We start from the raw sequence: 23301 nt of genomic DNA, 5'->3' as shown, positions 1-23301 counted from the left end.
AACCACAGCACATGTGAAGAATAACAAGTAACAGTATTGCTAATTGCCATGTCTAAAAGTGTTTTCAGTGCTAAAATGCATTTGGAGCTTCAATGCAGAATTCAGGACACAGCTCCTACTTTCTTTACCACTGCCACTACCAACCCTTCCCACAAGGTGGCACTGAGAACAAAGACTACCAAACTCCTAAAGGCAGCAATACAGGCTCCTACAGACTGAAGAAAAGAGGTCTAGTAGGTGGCACTTAAAAAAGTAGATGGAAACAGAAATAAGGGGCTTCCCATACGTTACCAACACTTCCTGTCTCCGCCAGTTCTTCATCATACTTGTGTTTTCTCTATAGGGCCAAAGATTGACGATCCCAACAAGGAAAGACATCAAAACTACAGATATTGTCCATTAAGAATCATGTCTCAACCTCTTCATATAAAACACTTTCTGTATTTTACTTAGTTTCTTACAAACAAACTCTTGATTTAGGAATTATAACCTCTAATTTGTAAATCACACAGAGTATGATGATGACTCAAACTAGCAATCTAGTCTGTCCTCCTCTTCCTCTTTAGAACTTGCCTAGCAATATCCCAATCTTGGATAAACCATCCATCCATGTTTTCCATGCCTCTACCTGTGCATCTGTGTAGCACTGCAGGAGAGAAAAAAAGGAATCACACAGCCAGACTGGTATCAAAAAAAACTTGTTTATCTTTTCAGTACACTGTTTTTCAACTTTTCTTTCTACAGCCCTCCTACCACCTGATGACCTCACCTCAAATTTCATGAAAAGAGAGCTCTCTCATTTTCTCTCTACCAAACCTTTATAGAGCACCTTCTTTCTCACAGGAAGGAGAAAGTAGGCCTCTTTCTATCAAATGTACATTCCTTCCTACCTTCTTAAGTATATCCCTCTTTTTATGATTGTTTGCTCTCAGACTCCAGCAATCTCTCCCTCTTCACTAAATCAGCCTAAATTAATACAGGGTTGCTGCAGAGTGAAGTGTGAATGATGACCTTAGAGCTGTGTGAATGGGGTGGGGGCAGTTCCATCTCCCATCTCACTAACAAAACAAAATTTAAAACTTCTTGATTCCATGTTCCCCTCAGCTTTTCACTCCATTTCTCTGTTCTTCTGCACAGCTAAGAATTACTGAAGAATTACCAGTATATTTTCACCTTTTCCCTGTCCTAAAGGCATACACCACAGTCTACTCAAGTGAGTCTACTCTTGTTAAAGTTACCATGTATATGTGCCAACTCTAATGTTCACCTCTGTAATTCGCATCTTCCTCATCTACTCAGGAGTACTCAACACAGTAACTGCATCTTCTTTCTTGAAACACTTCATCTTAGGTTTTCATCCACTCTCTTCAACGTCCATTTTTCCGTACTTTTCTCTGGCTGTTCCTTCTAAGTCTCCTTTGCTGTCTCCTTTTCTTTCTTTCTTTTTTTTTTTTTTGTCTTTTGTCTTTTTAGGGCCACATCCACAGCATATGGAAGTTTTCAGGCTAGGAATTGAATCAGAGCTGTAGCTGCAGGCCTATGCCACAGCAACAGCAACACGGGATCTGAGCTACGTCTGTGACATTCACTGCAGCTCACAGCAATGTCAGATCCTTAACCCACTGAACAAGGCCAGGGATCGAACCCACATCCTCATGGATATTAGTTGGGTTTGTTAACCACTGAACCATGACAGGAACTCCCTGGGTCCTTTTCTATTACTTAATTTCTAAATGTTAAAGCTTCTCTGGCTGAAGTTCTGGGCCTTCTGTTCATTTCTCTTTAACTGATCTTATCCTTTCTCATGCTTAAAATGTGCTTGAAAGCCCCTAAAACTTTATATTTGGTCTGGACCTCTAGGTAACATCTCTGCCTATCTTACAGGCATTTCAAATTTACAATGAATTCAGTTTATCTCCTTGAACCTGCTGCTCTCCTGGTCTTTCCCATCTTCATCTTCTCAAAATAGTCTTCCCTGGTTCCCTCTGTTACTTTTTCTTACAGCAATGAGGACCTTCCCTCTACACAGCTTCTCAAATGTGTAATTCTATAGATATTTAGTTGTTTAATTCTATAAACTTCCTGGGCTGGTACCACATCTGTTACCTCACTTCCCCTAGTGCCTAGCTTAGGACCTTTCATAGAGAATGTACTCAAATTATCTGATGAATGAAGTGTCAACCAAACATACACAAATTAGGACTGTTTGCATATAAACTTATTATCATTGTTAGCGTTCTTTCAAGTTTTCGTTATCGAAAAATGTACCCCAGTTTACATTTGTCTCATATTCTCCCTAACGTAGGTATCTTAGTCTACATTACCTGAGGTGTTCGTTGTAATTCATATAAACTGAGTTCCCATGTTTTGCTTAATGGTTGAGTTCCATTTGTCTGCACAGCCTGAGACATTGCTAGAAATAAAGAGGAGAAAAAAACAATTTTGGTATCTGAAAGAAAAGTAAATCTCAAAACTAATTTTTAGGAATTATAAATCCTGAGAATAATAAAAACAAATTATACATTGACTCCTAAAAAATGAAAAAAGAAGAAAAGCTCAAGAATCTTTCCATTTATAAATACAAGCTACTTGAGAGCAAGAAGCCATCACTGATCTTTGAACACCTAACAGCAGGCACACAGAGAGTGCTTAATTATTATTAATGTATAGGAAACTCTCTTTACTCAAAATAATACATATCTTTCTGAAATTAGTGGTCATGAAACTTAGAAGTCAGGAAAATTTCAGCATGACCATCTAGTCCAACTTAGATACAAAATCTACTTTAAAGCACTTTAACCCACATGTCATTCTGCCTCTATTTTCACAGCTCTACTCACCAAAAATCCCCTATCTAATAAGTCAGCTTATAATGTTTAGAAAGCTCCTCCTAATGGTGAGCCCAAAACTATTCACCCTATAGCCATCTGCCCTCTGAAAGCAAACTAATTAAGTCTAATAATTTTTCTACGTGACAGTCCTTCAACTATCTGGACACTGTTATATCCCACCTGACTGTTCTTTCCTTTTGGTTAAACATCCTAGTCCTTCCTACTGCTCACCATCGGACACAATTCAAGGTCTCCTCACCACTGTGACTCTCCTCTTATTACGAATGACCAAGGCACAGCCAACTTCTCTGCTTGACTTTAAGCAGAGGGATGAGATCTAGTATACATGTAAAGAAGACAGTCTTAGACAATTAGCCCCTCCAAGGCAAAGGAAGAGGCTTCAGTCATTCCCATAATTAGTAGGCATCTATTACTGGCCAAGGAGAACTGCTCTAGGTCTTTGCCTCAGAATTCTCATCCTATGAAGAAAGAAATGTGTGAACAGCTAAAGTGAAATGTGACAAGATAAATTCTAAAAAACTGTATAGAAAAAACAACATGGAATTACAGAGAAGGATCCAGAAATTTGACAAGGCAAGTAAGACTTCAACAGAAGATTAAACAGCCTCATTTAAAAAAACCAAAACAAAACAGAAAAAGATTACTACACTGAGACGGAAGTACAAAAGAAAGAGGGTTCCAGGATAAGTAGAGCAACATGTATGTAATGTATAAGTTTGGAAGGCACTGGAAGTAAACAAGAGAGTGACTTTATCTAACAGTTTAACAGAAATTCAAGCAGTAGGTACAAGGCAGAAAAGATAGACGTAAGAAGACCAATGAAGAAGTCATTCAAAAACCTGCATGATGTTAATATCTGAACCAAAGCAGGAAAGCATGAACAGAGCAAAAGAATCAGACCACTAAGTGACACACACGGCACTGGTGTAAGAGAGAAGGATCGCATATGATCTGGGGAAAGCAGCTATCTTTCACTGAGATACAGAACACAGAAGCAAGGCATGGCTACACACACTGAGTTCCAGTTACTTAACGGACCACTGAGGGAAGGAGAGTGGTCCAGTAAATAGTGAGAAAGAAAAATCCCACACTTGCCTAAAGATACAACTTGCACAGTCACAGTAAGTCATATATGCTACGCTGGCATATAAACAATGAAGGACATGATCTATTTGTATCAGAAAGCTGAATTTCCTATTTCTAGCAGATAACATTTAAAAAGACCTTTTCTCACCCAATGTGCAATTGACTTGATTTTGCTTCGATAAGTAAAAGCATTTCCTTGAAACTTAACCTAAAATCTAGCCCTTTCTAAAAACCAATATACCTTATCTCTTAAAAAAAAAAAAAAAAAGCAGACTTCCCATTGTTGCTCAGTGGTTAACGAATTCAACTAGGAATCATGAGGTTTCGGGTTTGATCCCTGGCTTCCCTCAGTGGGTTAAGGATCCGGCATTGCCATGAGCTGTGGTATACATCACAGACGCAGCTCAGATCTGGTGTTTCTGTGGCTCTGGCATAGGCTGGCGGCTACAGCTCCAATTAGCCCCCTAGCCTGGGAACCTCCATATGCCGTGGGTGTGGCCCTAGAAAAAACAAAAAGACCAAAAAAAAAAAATCCACATTTTCCACATGAAGTTTCTCCCTTGTCCAAGCAAAAATCTGAAATATGCTCAAAATTTTCAAATTTGAGTCTCATGGTTTTTGTTTATAATTTCGAGGCTGTTCACTGAGTCTACCTTGAAGAGGCACTCATTTTACTTATCAGAACAAATGGACTCCAAACAAACATTCCTGGAGCCTTTTGTGCTTGATATACAATCATCTTTCAGCTCCATCATGACCCTGATCAGAGTGCCCAACAGAAATCTGAAATCTGAGCAATTTTTCATAGAGCTCTGGTCACTAATCTAGGTGAGTTTGTTGTTAACCCTAGGATTAGCAGCCTGTGGTTCTTTTGAATATCTCCCTGAGTGCTTTGATTCCATTCTCTGAGAATCATCAATTTAAAAAATTTTGTGACAGAAACTTCTCCTTGATGAAATACTGTCTTCTCTCTATCTTTCAACCTGCAGAGGATCAAATAATGGCACAGACTCTAGTAACTGCTATCTAGTCAAACTTTAGAGGCTAGTAGATACAAGAGACCCAACAGACCAGTGTCTGCTCTCTGGAGCAAGGAACTTTGCCATAAGCTCTTTTCAAAACTTTCAGGAGGGGTTAATAGATACAAACTATTGCCTTTGGAATGGCTAGGCAGTGAGACCCTACTGTGTAGAACTGGGAACTATATCTAGTGACTTATGATGGAGTATGATGGAGGATAATGTGAGAAAAAGAATGTATATATGTATGTGTGACTGGGTCACCTTGCTTCCTGTACAGTAGAAAACTGACAGAACACTGTAAACCAGCTATGATGGAAAAAATAAAGATCATTTAAAAAAAAGGAAACCTTCTCGAGTGGATTATCTGAGAGATCAGCTTGTTTAATGTAAGAGGCCTTTTTCTCCTTTCGTATAGTCTGGTGCTAAAGATAACTCTTAAGTCATGACCCTTAGCCACTATTTTATAAGCATCACTTGATCCCATTTTATGTAGTCTGTGTATCAATGCAAGTTTCTCTACATCTAAGCTGCAAACCTCTCCTGGCAAAATTCCTGCCCTTTAAATACACTCTTACTGTAATCCTAATTATTATGCTTACTAGGCTAGATGGCACAATTTCTTCAAGGATGATTTAGAATTACCTCAGCTATTATTGGTAATTTTGGACATGTCAAAGATAAATACAACTAAAAGAAGATTCAGAAAAGAAAAGAGGAAAGGTACCAATAAACAATGGCCAGCCTTTTTGACTAGTACGCTGAGGCCTCGAAATGAAAACTTGGACTTCAAAATAGCATCCCTTTAAAGATTCTCTAAACAAAAACCAAAGTAAAGAAAGCACTCAGATTATCTGAAAACTGCCCTCTTTATGCATCTAAAACTAGCATGTTTTAGCATCACCTATATTTCCTATTTTCCTCTCTATTGCTTCCCCTAAAACCCCAAGTGAGGATACTTTCCTCAATCAAGGTCTTTCCTAAGAAAAAAACCAATGATCCATACCCACTTAAGACTGCTGTGATGGTAGGTAAACCAATGGAAACTAAATTAAGGTAAGGTTTAGGGCTAATAGTTATAATAAAAGACCTTCTAAAACTGTAAGGCAGACAGACTAATGGTTCCTACTGAATTTCACATTCTGTTAGACACTAATTGTCTAGGAATCCCAGGCTTATACTAATGAATCCATTTACTTGTAACCTCTCAGATGTATAAAAGTGATTGAAAAACGGTTGCTAAAAAAGAAAAACAAACAAACAAACAAAAAAAAACCTTTGCAAAACATTCAACAGGGACTAAGAAAGCAAGAAAAGGAGAGTGATACGTAAGGCCTTCTCTGATTTCTTTCCTTTAAAAGCTAGACTAAAATTCAAGGCTATAAACAAGAAACTGAACAATATTTGGAGACATAAGAAACTGGCTTCAAGGCATTCAATACCCTAAGAGGCAATGTAAAAAGAATCTGCCCCCTCTTCTTCTTAATAGCATAAAATCTAAAATACAGGATTTTAAAAAAAGGAATATGGAAAACTGCAAATCTGGATATTTTCCAAAACAGTGCTGAAAATGTTAGAAGAGCTTTAGAAAAATGACAAACTACAACTAAAACAAACATATACCCCTTCAGATAAAAAAACAAAATCAAAAGATCCTTCAGCATCTAAGTTTCAAGAACCTATTCATAAAGATATGGCCTTTAACAACCATAAAAATATCAGAAAAGGCACTGCTCCATATTAGCAAATAAAGAGGGGGTGTGTGTGTGAACATGGTCCCAAACCTACAAATGATGCTGCTCTGAGAATGCTCTGAGACTTCCTATTGTTGAGTTCAAGGTGAACTACCTTTTGGAGTTCCCGTCATGGCTCAGTGGTTAACGAATCCAACTAGTGACCATGAGGTTGCGGGTTCGATCCCTGCCTTTGCTCAGTGGGTTAAGGATCCAGCGTTGCCGTGAGCTGTGGTAAAGGTCGCAGACGTGGCTCGAATCGCGCGTTGCTGTGGCTCTGCCATAGGCCGGCAGCTACAGCTCCAATTCGACCCCTAGCTTGGGAACCTCCATATGCCACGGGAAGCGGCCCTAGAAAAGGCAGAAAGACCAAAAAATAAAAAAAATTAAAAAGTGAACTACCTTTAAATACAGATGGTCAGCTTTCCATCTACAGCTTCCTGAAGATACAAGTGCCACTACTTCTACCATAAATCCTACATAACACATATTGACTCCATCAGAGAACTAAAACTACTTGGATAGGAGGAATTTCTAAGAATTCCAAATCCTAACCCACGTCCCAACCTACCACTATTACTCTGGGGTCAACTATAAACAGAACACTCCTTTCACCTGTCTCGAGAAAGCTTCCTCAGCAAATTAATAAGAACTTTCAAAAAATTCTCCTAGAATTTTCTAGAGATAAAGTTATCCTGGATATAACCAAATTATATCTGATTTGGATAGTTGTATACCTGTGGAAACTCAGATTCAGGAAGAAATTTGCAACTTAGTTGTAGTTCCAGAATTTCATGGTATCATCTGCAACACTAAGATCTACATGATTCTTCTTCTTCTTCTTTTTTTTTTTTTTTTGCTTTTTAGGGCCACACCCATGGCATATGGAAATTCCCAGGCTAGGGGTCCAATTGGAGCTAGAGCTGCCAGCTGCCGGTCTAAGCCACAGTCAGAGCAATGCAGGATCTGGGCCACGTCTGCGATCTACACCACAGCTCACAGCAATGCCAGATCCTTAAAACCCAGGAATCGAACCCGCAAACTCATGGTTCCTAATTGAATCCATTTCCTCTGCACCACAATGGGAACTCCCCAGAACTACATGATTCTTAAAAGTTTTCCAGTCTCACTGTTTAAATCTGTATTGCAGCCAATCACATGTTCCCTAGTGACTAGATAAGATATATGCTACTGCATGGATGCTATCTTACCAGATAATATACTGAGATCAAAAAAAAAAAAAAAATGATACAATCTTGCTGATCACCAAAACCTTGGTGACCTCGATTTTTGAGAACATTTCAGCGGTGTAGGTAGATGTGAACAATATTTAGTGACCTCTCCTGTGACCTGGCCCAGGAGGGTCAAAAGGAGATCTAAGAATGAAAAATTCCATTTTTTTTGTTTGTTTTTTTTTGTCTCAAGACACAATCCACATATACAGAGAAATCTGTAATGTCTACTTTGGCCTAAAGCACATGATCTGCATGTATTTAAGAAGCTCAAATTGCCACTTTTGGCAGTTACTGAACAGATAAGCTCTCCAGAATTAGTTCCTCTTTGCTTTAGGTCAACACATTGTTTTACTTACATTTAACCTAAATTCTACCCTTCCCTCAAATCATGTAAAACCTTTTCCCTTCTTTGATTTAGTGAGAAACTGTATTTCTACCTGTACCTCATTTTTGCCCAAACCAAGAATGTGAAGGACATTTACCTTTTTTTCAGATGGGAATGAATTTTGATTTTGATGACTAGTATTTGAGAGTCATCTACGTACTCATACTACTAATACACAGGTATTAATTATAACCTGAAGGGCCGGAGAGTAGAGCCAAAACTCTAAACAAAGGTGGTAAATGAATCTTAGGGACTCTTTCCAGCAACAGAAATGTGCTTCCCAGTTGACTACTGCCTGAAGATACTTGCAGCACAAGAGAAAGAAGATCTAGGTCTACCTGTAGTCCAAGCCCTAGTTTTTAACACCTAAATTATACTTCTGAATACAAGAGATACCCAACAAAACAGAAATATTTCTTGTACAAAAGAGGCACTCAAATTTGTGGAGAGGATGTTATTAGCACTACAATTTGGACAAGGTAACTTTAATAGCAGTGTCAGAAACAAAAATAAATCTTGAGGAAAGATCTTGCCATAGGTAGATTTTCAAAGCTCACAGCTTCAATAACTAAAGGGGAAATATCAACATGATATTCAGAATGCTCTTTTAGGAACCACAAACACCTGGCATTCACGCTGACTTCCCGCATCTTCACATATGGGAGATCACCAAGTTCCTCTGTAGAGGCTCAATGTGGTTTCAAATGCTTTTTCAATACAACATTCCCCAGTAAGCGATCACCCATAAAGCAAAGGATACAGTAGGCAAAAGAGATGAAAACTCCTATTCATTCTACACAAAAAGATTTAGGAAGTTTATCTTTTCTAAAACAAGAAAAAGGTTAGACTTTCATTTCCAGTTCTGCATGTAAGTTACCACTCTGCCCTAACAAGTAAAAAGCTGAACAGACCAAAAAAATAACTCTTCTGGGATCCACATACCAGGGGGGTACACAAGGCAAACCACTGCCGCAAGATTGGAGAGACAGAATACAGGGAATCTCAATATACCAGAGCAGACTCAGGAGCAAAAACCTCAGCAGGAACCAGTGTCAGGTAGGAAACTCTGAAATTACAACTGAAAATTTGTTGAAGGTGGCTCAGTGTGGATAAATCTGAGAATTAAAAACTCCAGGCAGACCCAGTCACAGGGTAGCCCCCACAGTATTGTGAAATTTACCTCCAATCGCCCAACCAGATTCCCAGCACAATTAACAGAGAAAAATCCCCTCCTACACTCAGCAGAGGGAGGGAAAGGAACCAGTTTTAAATATGCCAGAGCACTCCAGTCCTTTTAACAAGGACTGCCCTCAGGGAAAACAAGTTAACCAAAACCTAACCTTCTAGGATATTATGAGAACCTAAGTGACTTGGGTAAGGGAATACCCAACTCTGATCATTCTGTCCCACATAAAGGGGGTTAGAAAAATCTAAGAACCACTTGTGAAGTTCAGAGTCCAGAGGTATAGGCTCTGAGACCAATTACTGGACTACATAATCCTTCCCCTCCCCCCCTACACCTCACTGCCACATCATTAAAAGCCTTTCTGCAGCAGTTCCTTTTACCTAGTACATCATGTCAGGCTATCTAGAAAAAATTACAAGGCATACCAAAAGGCAAAAGCACAATTTCAGAGACAAAGCAAGCATCAGAATCAGACATGGCAGGGATATTGGAATCATAAGACTGGTAATTTAAAACAACCTTGAATAATATGTTAAGGGCGCTAATGGATAAAGTAAACGGCACATAAGAACAGATGAGCGTGTGAGCAGAAAGAGTGAAATCCTAAGAAAGAACCAAAAAGAAATCAGAGCTTGAAACCACCGTAACCAACATAAAGAATGCCTTTGGTGGGGCTTGTTAGCAGCCTGGGTACGGCTAAAGAAAGTTATCTCTGAGTGAGAGGATATATCAATAGAACCCCCAAAACTGAAACGCAAAAAGAACAGAAAAATAGAACAGAATATCCAAGGACTGGGCAATAACTACAAAAGATGGAATATACATGTAATAAGAATACTAGAAGTGGAAAGAAAGGAAGAGAAAACATATCTGTAACACTAATGGCTGAGAATGACCCCAAATTAACATCAACTATCAAATCACCTATCTGGGGAGCTTAGAGAATACCCAGCAGAATAAATGCCAAAAATCACACCTCAGCATACTGTTTTCCAACTATAGAAATTCAAAGATAATAAAAGAATCTTGGAAGAAGGAAAGGAAAAGAAAAAAAAAAAAGGTTACACTCGCTTGAATAGCAAAAAAAGGAGATGCAGAGTACAAAGTATTTTCTGTGCTTTCGACTTACTTGTACTTCTGCTTACATGTCTATCCCAATGACTTAAATAATGTGATATATCTTAATATTTTCTCCTACACCTAGAAGTGAGCTGGTTTTTCAATAAAAGTTAAGTGAGTGAGGGAAGGCATTTAGAAAGGGAAAAAAAAAATGAACCTTAAATAATAAATAAAAGTAAAGAATTACTGCTTACTAATGCTGATCTTGTATGATTTAACTAGGGATCCTTCAAAGCAGGGTATGCATATGTACTCCTGAGCTACACAAAAGCTTTCCAAGGGACTAAGGGACTTAGTAATTTGAAAGGAATTTAATTTGCAGATTATCAGTTTTTCTGAAATATTTTTACTAAAACTGATCTGCCTGACAAAAGGCCTGTATATCTGGTTAGGTTCCTCTTCCTGTCCCTATCCTTTCATTAGATTACACATCATTCACTCAGTCATTCAAATACTGATATTTATTGTACTCATGCACTATATAAGATGCTAAGAATAACAGCAATAAGCACAATGATTATGCATTCAATAAATTAAAAATTCTTAAGTCCAACATACAAGACACCTGAAAGTGCATTAGGTTAGATTATCAAGAAGAGAAAAGGAATGGAAAACAGTATTGGAGGTGCCTCAGAAAAATAAATATAGAACTACCATATGATCCAGCAATCCCACTCTTGGGCATATATCCAGACAAAATTTTCCTTGAAAAAGATACATGCACCCATATGTTCACTGCAGCACTATTCATAATAGCCAAGGCACAGAAATAACCTAAATGTCCATTGACAGATGAATGGATTAAGAAAATGTGGTAATATATACACAATGGAATACCACACAGTCATGAAAAAGAACAAAATAACAGCATCTGTAGCAACATGGATGGAACCAGAGACTCTCATACAAAGTGAAGTCAGAAAGAAAAAGACAAATACCATATGATATCACTTACACCTGGAATCTAATATACAGCACACATAAACCTTTCCATAGAAAAGATACTCATGGACTTGGAGAACCTACTTGTGGTTGTTGAGGGGTAGAGGGGGGGAGTGGGATGGACTGGGAATCTGGGCTAACAAATGCAAACTATGAGATCCTGCTGTATTGCACTGGGATCTATATCTAGCCACTTGTGATGGAGCATGATGGAGGATAATGTGAGAAAAAGAACGTATAGATATGTGTGTGTGTGTGTGAGGCCGGGTCACTTTATGTACAGTAGAAAATTAATAGAACACTGTAAACCAACTATAAGAGGAAAAATAAAAATCATTAAAAAAAAAAAGAGAGAGAGAGAAAAGGAGCTACTTAAGACAGGGGATCAAGGAAAGGACTTCAAAGGAACAGACATGTCAGAAAGACAGAAAGGTCAGTGCAACCAATAAGTAAAAAGGGAATATACTAGAAGAGGTTACAGAGTTAATGAAGAGCCATGATGGTGATCTTCCCAAGAAGCAAATGGGATTAAGTAAGTGGAGGGGCAAAAACCACATTGAAGTGAGTTTATTTATTTATTTATTTTGTCTTTTTTTTTTTTTGGTCTTTTCTAGGGCCGTACCCACGGCATATGGAGGTTCCAGGGTAGGGGTCTAATCAGAGCTGTAGCCACCAGCCTACACCAGAGCCACAGCAACGCCAGATCCAAGCACATCTGTGACCTACACCACAGCCCATGGCAATGCCGGATCCTTAACCCACTGAACGAGGCCAGAGATCGAACCCACAACCTCATGGTTTCTAGTTGGATTCGTTAACCACTGTGCCACGAAGGGAACTTCTGAAGTGAGTTTAAAAATGAGTTACCATTGTTGATCAGTGGATTGAGAATCCTGCTGAGGAGTTCCCGTCGTGTCGCAGTGGTTAACGAATCCGACTAGGAACCATGAGGTTGCGGGTTCGGTCCCTGCCCTTGCTCAGTGGGTTAACGATCCGGTGTTGCCGTGAGCTGTGGTGTAGGTCGCAGACGCGGCTCGGATCCCGCGTTGCTGTGGCTCTGGCGTAGGCCGGTGGCTATGGCTCCGATTCGACCCCTAGCCTGGGAACCTCCATATGCCGCAGGGGCGGCCCAAGAAATAGCAAAAAGACAAAAAAAAAAAAAAAAAAGAATCCTGCTGGTATCCATAAGGATAGGGGTTCGATCCCTGGCCTTGCTCAGTGGGTTAATGACCCCGGCATTGCCATGAGCTGTGGTGTAGGTCACAGATGCAGCCTGGAGACCATGGTGCTGTGGCTGTGGCATAGGCCGGCAGTTGCAGCTCCAATTCAACCCCTAGCCTGGGAATCTCCATATGCCGCAAGTATGGCCCAAAAAAAAGTTAAAAAGGAAAGCAAAACTGAAAATATATGTTCTTCATAAATTAATAAAGTGAGAATACTACCTTATAAAAATGTATGGGGTGTGTAATGAGAAAAATCTCCTCCAAAAATACTTAAAACCTTCAATTTTTAAATAATAAAACTGTAAAGACTGAAAAACTATGAACCAAGCATTAGAAATAAGAATATGAACCTAATTAAGTAAAAGGAAAAATGATCATTATAAAAGCATAAATCAAATAGAAACAACTTCTTTTGGGAAAAAAAAAGGACTTATTCATGACAGCAAAATTTAATAAGTTGACACAGATGATCCAATAGCTAAATTTCAGACAAAATCAAAAGAAAAAAAAATTAGGCAAATGCTCATACATAGATACAAAACAGATTTTTAATTAAATTATCAATCTATTCAATTGTTTTTATCAATAAGCAAATCTGACTATTACTAATTTAAAGTCTTAGAAAGTTAGAAATACAAGGAAATACCCTTAAGGTGATGAAGATATGCCAGAAGCCCCAATGTTAAACTTCTGAAGATTCCTATTTAAAAAGTCAAGAGCAAAACAAGAGTGCCCTACAACATTCTGCCAGAAGTCCTAAATAATACCACCAAACAGAAAAAAATGAGAAAGACAGACATTGGAAAAGGAATGACAAAAGTATCAGCTGCAGATAATATAGCTACCTAGAACATCCAGTAAGATCAAAGGAAAAACTATTAGAACTAAAAAAAAAAAAAAAAGTAACATATATTGGCTTGAGGAGAGAAAAACATACCAAAAAGCCATACATTTCCTACAAACCAGGAATGACCACTTAGAAGTGTGTTTTTTTTAAAGTTCCCACGCTAAACCATTTCAATGGCAACAAAGGCTATAAAATATTTAGAAGTAAAGTTCACAAAATACTGACAAGACAAAACTCTACAACTTAGCTGAAAGCCATTAAAGATAACCTAAACTGGATAAACACATAAATCCAATGCAATAGAATCCCAATCAAAATATCAATAGACAAAGTGGCCCTAAGGTTCACCTGGAAGATGCACAAGAAGACACAGGATATTTTAAAACTGAAAAATAACCAGGGAGGCTTACATCAAGCACTAAAGCTTAATTAAAAGCAACACTATGGTCTGAAGATGAGCAAATTACTACGCAAAACAGAGGTTTCAAAAATAGACATGTGAATTTACATTATTCAGCATATTTTTTAATTGGAGGAATAACAAGTAGTTTTTAATTTTTGAAGTTAAATATACCCACACAAATAAATAAATAAATAAATTCTAGATGATTAAGCATTAAAAATTATGAAAGAGCTAGAAGAGTAGAATGTCTTCATATTACTGGCATTAGGAAGGAAGCCTAAGCAAAACGCAATACTCAGGAAACCCTTAAAAATGCTTCACATTTCACATCATTAAATTTTAAAACTCTACTCAAAAAAAAAACACACAAGCAAATTTAAAAGATATGCAATTAACAGGGAGAAAAATTTGCAACACATATAATAAAGGCCAAAATCAATAGTCTATTATTCATATATCATACATCAATTCAAAGGACAACTCAATATAGGCAAAAGATTAATGGGTAATTAAGAGAAATACAAGAGACCAATAAAATTAAATTGTGCGTAATTAACTCCAATACAGATCACTAAATTGCAAATCAAGACAATGTTATCTATATATGCTCTATTTTTTGTCTGCTATACTGACAACAATTAAGATGATTTATAATATGGGGTGTTAGAGTATGCAGAAACAGAAATTCTCAAATCACTGGAAGCGTACAGTGGCATCTGGCATTAAGAATGTACTCCTTTGGAATTCCCATTGTGGCGCAGGGGAAACTAATCCGACTAGGAACCATGAGGTTGCAGGTTTGATTCCTGGCCTCATTCAGTGGGTTAAGGTGCTGTGGCTGTGGCATAAGCCAGCAGCTTTAACTCTGATTAGACCCCTACCCTGGGCATCTCCATATGCCATGGGTGCGGCCCTAAAAAGACAAAAAAAAAAAAAAAAGAATGCTCTCCTTGGGTTTTCCTTGTGGCACAGTGGCTTGGGTCATGGCTGTGAAGCAGGTTCAATCTCCAACCCAGGAACTTCCACATGCCCTGAGCACGGCCAAAAAATAAAAAATAAAAGAATGTACTCCTTGAAATGGAAACTGACTGAATCAAGCCATATAGGACTATTAAAGAAATCTCTACAGAAAGGCATTCCTTACTTTTCAGTTTATTATCTTCGATCAATATACAATTAACTTACCGGCTGATGTCTCATTTTTTTAATTTTTTATTTATTTAAGTATAATTGACTTACAGATAATTCTTTTATTATTTACTTATTTATTAGGGCTGCACCTGTGGCATATGGAAGTTTCTAGGCTAGGGGTCAAATCAGAGCTGCAGCTGCCAGCCTATGCCACAGTAACGCCAGATTCAAGCCAAATCAGCTATCTTCGCTGCAGCTTGTGGCAACACCAGATCCTTAATCCACTGAGCAAGGCCAGGGATCACACCTATTCTCATGGATACTAGTCCGGTGCTTAACCCACTGAGCCACAATAGGAACTCTTGGTTGATGTCATTTTATCCACACTGTAAGTGTAATAATAGACACATCAGGTCTTAGAACTTCAGTACAACATTTACTTTAACACACACGTACTTTAAACTCCAAAATAATCCCATTTTTTATCCTTCAAGAAATTTAATAAAATTAACTACTGTGAATCAAAAGTCAGTATCTGAAAAATAGATGCCAATGACACAAAATATGCCAAAAGAACTGCTTCTGCTCTTTGGCCAAATCAAAAATTAAAACTCATTTTACTGTACTGGTTGAACCACCACCTCTCAGAGTAGCCTGTATCTGTCAAAAATTTTAAGGTGCTGAACTTGTGACCTCATGATGGTTCTCTTAGGAAATCTATCCAACAAAAATCCTCATGTACACATACATGAATGGTCATCACAGCACTGTAACAGCAAGAAATTGTAAAAGTATATATGAATGTGTGTATGTATACACCCACACCCACACCAACAGGAGGAACAGATTCATACTACAAAATACTAAGTAGCTGAATGTACTGACATGGAATCCAACATATGTACACATCATAACCCATTAACTTTTTTAAAAAAAGCTGTGGAGCAAAATGTATATTGTGATCAATCCCATTTTAGCAATTAAGAAAGAAATTCAAGCACCTAAATGTATGTTTGTGATTCTGAATTCTGTTCACTGCGTTTTAGCCACATTGGTCATCTTTCTCTTTATCCATCTTGGCAAGCTCATACTGATTTAGAATCTTTTCAGGCACTCATCCTCCTACCTGGAACAGAATGCTCTCTTCCCCTAAGATATTCCCACAGCTAGCTCCTTCACTCATTCTAATGAAATTCCAACACTGTCATTCTCTCATGTCTTTCCTTCTTGTTTCTCCCACCATTACACTTTTATGAATTAGAGCAATTCTCTATCTTATTTACTACAATGTTCCCAGTATCTTGTCCTGTGCCTAGCATATGATAGTTACTCAATAAATATTTGCTGAAAAACTCAACAATGGTGACTAAATAAAGAAGCTCAAATTAGGCAACCTAACACTTCGCATTTTCATGACTAACAAAAAGTCAATTCAAATTAACACAGGAAAAGGTAAGACAAAAAGGCAGATTTATCAGTTGGTCTGTTTTCTATGTGTAGAGAAAATAGTTTCATGTTTCTGCATGGTGAGGGTTTTCTGATCAAAGAAATCTGTCCTTCAAAGAACAAGTTGTGAAAAATTAAAGATAACTATGTAGATAAGAGATTTACCTCTCAGAATGTGTTTATATTTCAGGGCAGGATAATTGTGAGCCTATGAATACACTTCAGGAATTGTAAATTCTGAGCCTTGTCTAATCTTCCACTCTGGAACATTCACTTAATAGTTCAAAAGACTAAGAATCTAGGATTCTCCCCTTCTGTAACCAAGGAGAATTTGTTTTGTTTCGGATTTTTTTTTTTTTTTTTTGTCTTTTTAGGGCTACACCCACAGCATATCGAAGTTCCCAGGCTAGAGGTTGACTCCTAATTGTAGCTGATGGCCTACAGCACAGTGATGGAAACACAGGATCCAGGCCTCGTCTGCAACCTGTGCCGCAGCTCACAGCAACGTCAGATCCTTAACCCCCTGAGGGAGTGAGGCCGGGGATCGAACCCTCATCCTCATAGATACTAGTAGGGTTTGTTGCCAGTGAGCCATGACAGAAACTCCGAAAATTTGTTTATTATTAGGGAGCAAAGGTCTGTGTCCCTCTCTCAGGAGGAGAGGTGGGCAACTAGTATACAAGCTATCAGAATCATAATTTTGTCTATTTTCAAAATAATATGAATAGTTACTAAAATTCTACCATCCTAATGTACAGAATTTGGTCCCTAAAATTTATCGTGTAATTCAGGCTTAAGAAAGAGTGACCGATTTTTTAAAATGAATATAAAAATTATGTTTTTAGGACAAAAGTATATTAATCCCCAACTTAAAAACTAACATTTACATTTTGAGTTTTTCCATTAAAACCATATCATACTTGTTAACTGTCAGAACTACTGGAAGATTTATATTTGCATACAGTTCAATTAAATTATAGACTAGTCTTTTGAAGACTAGTCTGGGGACTTAAAACATTAATCATAATATCATTTCACATAAAAATTCACTTAATACTCCCTGGCAAACAAAGTGATGTAGAGGCTCTACAGAGTGTCATTTTCATCCCACAGTCTATAATCCTAAAATTGGTTGAAGGGAGTATTTAAAAAAATAAAATAAAATAAAAAAACCACAGTCTAGTCTATAGAGGTTATATGGCAAAGAGCAACTTTCATGTAAAAAAGATTGAAGACAACACTACTACATGTTTTATTCAACTCTTTGAGAGCTCCAAGACCCTAAATTCCTTGACTGGACCATACATTTGCTCCCAAGGCCATTCTCTAGCTCCCCCAGAAAGAAAAATAGATCTACTAAACCATAAAGTCCTCAAGAATACAGTCAAAGAACTTCACACTTTAGGGATGTCCTTGTTATAGTACAACAAATGAGACAACTGGAAAGCACAGCAAGAGTTTTTTAGAACTAGATCAGCTTGAGTTTGCATCCTAAAACTAGCAGTTACTGGTTATGGATCTACAAGCAAAATCTCAGTCTCTCATGGCTTTCCTTTTTGAAATTGAAGTAATGTCAGTGTCAGGTGTATAGCACAGTGCTTCTGTTTATATACATATTTTAGATTCTTTTCCCTTACAGGTTATTACAAAATATTGAGTATAGTTCACTATACTATACAGTGGGTCTTTATTCTATACATAGTAGTAACTAACTGTTAATCCTATCCTCCTAATTTTTCCCTTCCCTTTCCCCTTTGGTTTATTTGGTTTAAGTTTATTTTCTATGTCTGTGGGTCTATTTGTTTTGCAAATAAGTTCATTTACATTGTTTTAGATTCCATATACAAGCAGTAACAGATGGTATTTGTCTTTCTCTAGCTTATTTTACTTTGTATGATAATCTCTAGGTCCATCCAAGTTGCTGCAAATGGCATTATTTCATTCTTTTTGATGGCTGAATAGTATTCCATTAAACACACACATACACACGCACCTTTTTATCCATTCACCTGTTGATGGACATACAGACATTTAGGTTGCTTTCATGTCTTGATTACTGTAATCAGTGCTGCAATGAATACAGTGGTGCATGTATCTTTTCAAATTATAGCTTTCTCTTGGATATATGCCCAGAAGTGGAACTGCAGGATTATATGATGACTCTATTCTTAGTTTTTTTAGGGAACCACCATAGTGCTTGCTGTAGGAGGATTTCCTTTTCTCCACACCCTCTTCAGCATTTATTATTTGTAGACTTTTTGATGATGGCCATTCTGACTGGAATGAGATATCTCATTGTAGTATTAATGTACAACTGTCTCTAGGTATTTTTTGATTTCTTCAGTGATCCACCAATTGTTTAGCAGCCTATTGTTAAGCCTTGACTGTTTGGGGATTTTTGCATTTTTTTTCCTTGTAGTTGATTTCTAATCTCATAGTGTTGTGGTTAGAAAAGATGCTTAAGGAGTTCCCACTGCAGTTCTTCGGAAACAAATATGAGGTTGCAGGTTAGCTCCCTGGCCTTGATCAATGGGTTAAGGATCTGGTGCTGCCATGAGCTGTGGTGTAGGCTGCAGACACAACTTGTATCTGATGCTGGTGTGGCTGTGGTGTGGGACAGCAGCTGTAGCTCTGATTGGAACCCTAGCCTAGGAACCTCCATATGCCATGGGTGCGGCCCTAAAAAACAAAAAATAAAAGAAAGAAAAGATGCTTGATACGATTTTAATTTTCTTAAATTTACCAAGTTTTGCTTTGTGGCCCAGCATGTGATCTATCCTGGAGAATGTTCCAGGTGCAAGGGCTTTCTTTTTTTAATCTGAAAAGCAACAAAACTTTTCAGGGTCATTGATAAAGTTCAACGAGACATTCATATAAAATACCTGGCATTTTATAAATGATAAGCCACACCAGGAGGCACATGAAAAAATGCTCAAAATCACTAATTATTAGAGAAAGCAAATCAAAACTACAATGAGGTACCACCTCACACCAGTTAGAGTTGCCATGATAAGTCAACACACAACAAATGCTAGAGAGGTTGTGGAGAAAAAAGAACCCTTCTACACTGTTGGTGGGACTATAAACTGATACAACCACTATGGAAAACAGTATGGAACTACCTCAGAAAACTAAATATAGAACTATCATATGACCTAACAATCCCACTCCTGAGCATGTATCCAGACAAAAATTAGACTGAAAAAGATACTTGCACCTGTATGCTTACTGAAGAACTATTTACAACAGCCAAGACACGGAAACAACCTACATGCCCATTGAGAGATGAATGGATTAAGAAGATGTGGTACACATATACTACAGAATACTACACATCTGCAGCAACATGGATGGAACCAGAGACTCTCATACTGAGTGAAGTAAGTCAGAAAGAGAAAGACAAGACACCATATGATATCACTTACATGTGGAGTCGAAAATAGGGCACAAATCACTTATCTACAAAACAGAAAAGATCATGGACATGTAGGACAGACTCATGTTTGCCAGAGGAGGGGGGTGGGAGTGGGATGGATTGGGAGTCTGGGGTTAACAGATGGAAACTCTTGCATTTGGAGTGGATGGGCAATGAGATCCTGCTGTATAGCACGGATAACTATATATCTAACCACTTGTGATGGAACACAATGGAGAATAATGTGAGAAAAAGAACGTATATATATGGCGTTCCCGTCGTGGCTCAGTGGAAATGAATCCAACTAGGAACTATGAGGTTGCGGGTTCGATCCCTGGCCTTGCTCAAAGGGTTAAGGATCTGGCGTAGCCGTGAGCTGTGGTGTATGTAGGTCACAGACATGGCTCAGATCCCAACATTGCTGTGGCTCTGGCGTAGGCCAGTGGCTACAGCTCTGATTAGACCCCTAGCCTGGGAACCTCGATATGCCGTGGGAGCAGCCCTCAAAAGGCAAAGAGACAAAAAAAAAATGTATATATACATATGACTGGGTCACTCTACTGTCTAGCAGAAATTGACAGAACACTGTAAATCAATCGTAATAAATTTAAAAATAAAATACTAGCAGTATAATACTGAACTTCAAAAAAAAACAAAGGTAAGCCATAAAACTTAAAAGACATGATTTCCTTTACTTATTTCAACAGATAAGAAGTATTATTTCTCAGGCCCCCAATATGTAAAAGACTGGGGAAAAAATTACTTAGCCATCCCCTAATTATTAAAAATCAAAAATTTTACATAAATACTCTTTCAAAAATAATACTTTCATAATTCTATAAAGGAACATAAGAATGTTTAGTTATCTGTACCTTATACGATAAAATATCAATTGACAGGCTGATCTAAGACCTTAAGACCTTACTTAAGATCTTTTCCATAACAAACAAGAGTTGCCAGAAAGGGTAAATATCTTTGTCATTTGTCTAATGCCAGTAGCCTATATGCAGGTGAATACTAAGAATAGCTCCTGGAAGGTTAAGGGAAAAAAGAGATATTAGATAGAGACATTTCTGGCTTAAATTCCATTAGAAACTTTTGGATTCTTTGTAAAAGAGGCACTAGATGACACAAAGAAGGGCATTCCCGGAGTTTCCGTCGTGGCGCAGTGGTTAACGAATCCGACTAGGAACCATGAGGTTGCGGGTTCGGTCCCTGCCCTTGCTCAGTGGGTTAAAGATCTGGCGTTGCCGTGAGCTGTGGTGTAGGTTGCAGACGCGGATCGGATCCCGCGTTGCTGTGGCTCTGGCGTAGGCCAGTGGCTACAGCTCCAATTTGACCCCTAGCCTGGGAACCTCCATATGCCGCGGGAGCAGCCCAAAGAAATAGCAAAAAGACACACACACACACACACACACACACACACACACACAAAAGAAGGGCATTCTGAACCACAGCTTTGAAGGACATATAGAGACATTCAAATGGATGTTCCTTGGATTATACTTGTTCCCCCCCCACCCCCCAAAAAAACATACACAGTCTTTGAGAAGAATAAGATCACACAGGCCAGGTACACTGCCTTCTTATGATTAAGCTGAAGTGAGGAGAACCTATATGGCCTTTATCCTTTGGACAGACTCCCAATAAACCAAAGGCTCAAGTTTCAAAGACTCCCTGGCACATGCTGTGTCATAATAAACTCATAGATCAATTCTCAGTAAAAGCCTCAAATGTACATTTTCTGTGGTATGGGTGAAAGAAGAATTCTTATTAAACAACAGATGCACAGGCTTTTAAAAGGGCTGACATTGTGTTGTATAATTTTAGGAGTCTAAATTGTACTCTTATTAGAGTGTAGCCACAGAGAGTAGCCAAAAGAGAGATTCCAGAATGATTAAAACTTACTTCCCTCCAAAAGGAGATTATTTTAAACATAACTTATTTTGAGCTAAAACCTCAGAGTTCAGTGCCTAAAAATGTTTACCAGTTGCTTTAATAATAAAAACTACCTGGTCTATTCAGAGTATGTGAAACAGAACTACAGTCTAATGTGACTGAGTTATAAATATACTCTACCTCAAAAAGAAAAGAGTTAAGTTATATAGAGTTATTCAGAAATGTTCATTTACACTTTGAAGAGTAATTTGCTCTACTGGTTTCCTATGACTGCTACATCAAATTACCACAAGTTTGGTGGTTGAAAACAACAAGAATTTATTTCTCTCAGTTCTGAAGGTTAAAAACCCTAACAGATATCCATGGGCCAAAATGAAGCTATTGGCAGAGCTATGCTTCCTCCAGAGGTTTTTAATGGGAGACTTTCTTGCCTCTTCCAGCATGGAGTTAACTGTTGGCGTTCTTTGCCTTGTGGCCACATCATTCCAATCTTTGCCTCTGTGGTCACAATGCCTCCTCCTCTTCCACATACAATCTCTCTGTCTCTCATTATAAAGACTCACCTAGATAGTGCAGCGTAATCTTCCTATATCAAAATCTTTAACTTAATGACATCTACAAAGACCCCCTCAATCCAAATAAAGTAACTTTACAAATTCCAGGGGTTTGGATGTGAACATCTTTTGAAGGTCCATTTTTTAGCCTACAACTGCTAAAGACAGAGGTTTTAGCCAACTTCTCACAGTCCACACTTAACGTCTTTTTCCTGTATATGATTTGCCTCCTTAATTGGTTTTTAAAACTGTGAATCATGTATCAAAAAACATAATTATTTGAAAATTATTTAGATAATTCCGTTTTCTAGAAAGCATTTTTCTCCATTTGAGATTTGCTTCCCTAACACTATGAAACTTTTTTTGTAATCAGACTTTTTCTTCCAGTTATTGCCATCTCTGAAATAAAGGTCATCAAATTAACTCCCCCAATCTTTAGCATTTTTTCCTCTTGTATTATACGATACAATGTGTGAATAAGCAAACAATTTGTTCCTTAGTTTAGAAATTTATTCAAGACTAGGCAAACCAGGGAGCGATAAAAATTCTGAGTAAGCAATCCAACTGCCATCATAACACTGCCTGCAGTAAACATCACCTCATAAAAACAACTCACAGCAGTTTAATCTAAAGCTACAACTATAAGACACACACTAATTTCTGTAAGCTTCTGAAGACGCAAGTATTCTTTACTGGAAAAGTTGTCAAGGTATTAAACATCTGGAATACTACCCTAAATTACTTTTGGTAATCTAATAGCTTTATTCTTAAAGGTAATCGAATCAGTTCCTAATTGGATTATACCTTTCCACACTGGAACACAGAG

At 37.9% G+C, this 23301-nt stretch overlaps 1 protein-coding gene across 1 annotated transcript in view; it reads right to left on the bottom strand.

Annotated features, from left to right (window-relative positions):
- Positions 1 to 23301, bottom strand: part of RNF2 (ring finger protein 2) — a 58614-nt gene that overhangs the window by 9674 nt on the left and 25639 nt on the right. The window contains exon 2 of the mRNA XM_047754282.1: positions 2325 to 2413. Within this exon, the coding sequence (XP_047610238.1) occupies positions 2325 to 2411 (87 nt within the window). The 5' untranslated portion in view covers positions 2412 to 2413. The remainder of the gene's footprint in view (positions 1 to 2324; positions 2414 to 23301) is intronic.

This window comes from Phacochoerus africanus, chromosome 11 (genome assembly GCF_016906955.1).
Source record: "Phacochoerus africanus isolate WHEZ1 chromosome 11, ROS_Pafr_v1, whole genome shotgun sequence".
In the NCBI taxonomy this organism is placed as follows: Eukaryota; Metazoa; Chordata; class Mammalia; order Artiodactyla; family Suidae; genus Phacochoerus; species Phacochoerus africanus.
This window is presented reverse-complemented; position numbering and strand designations above follow the sequence as displayed.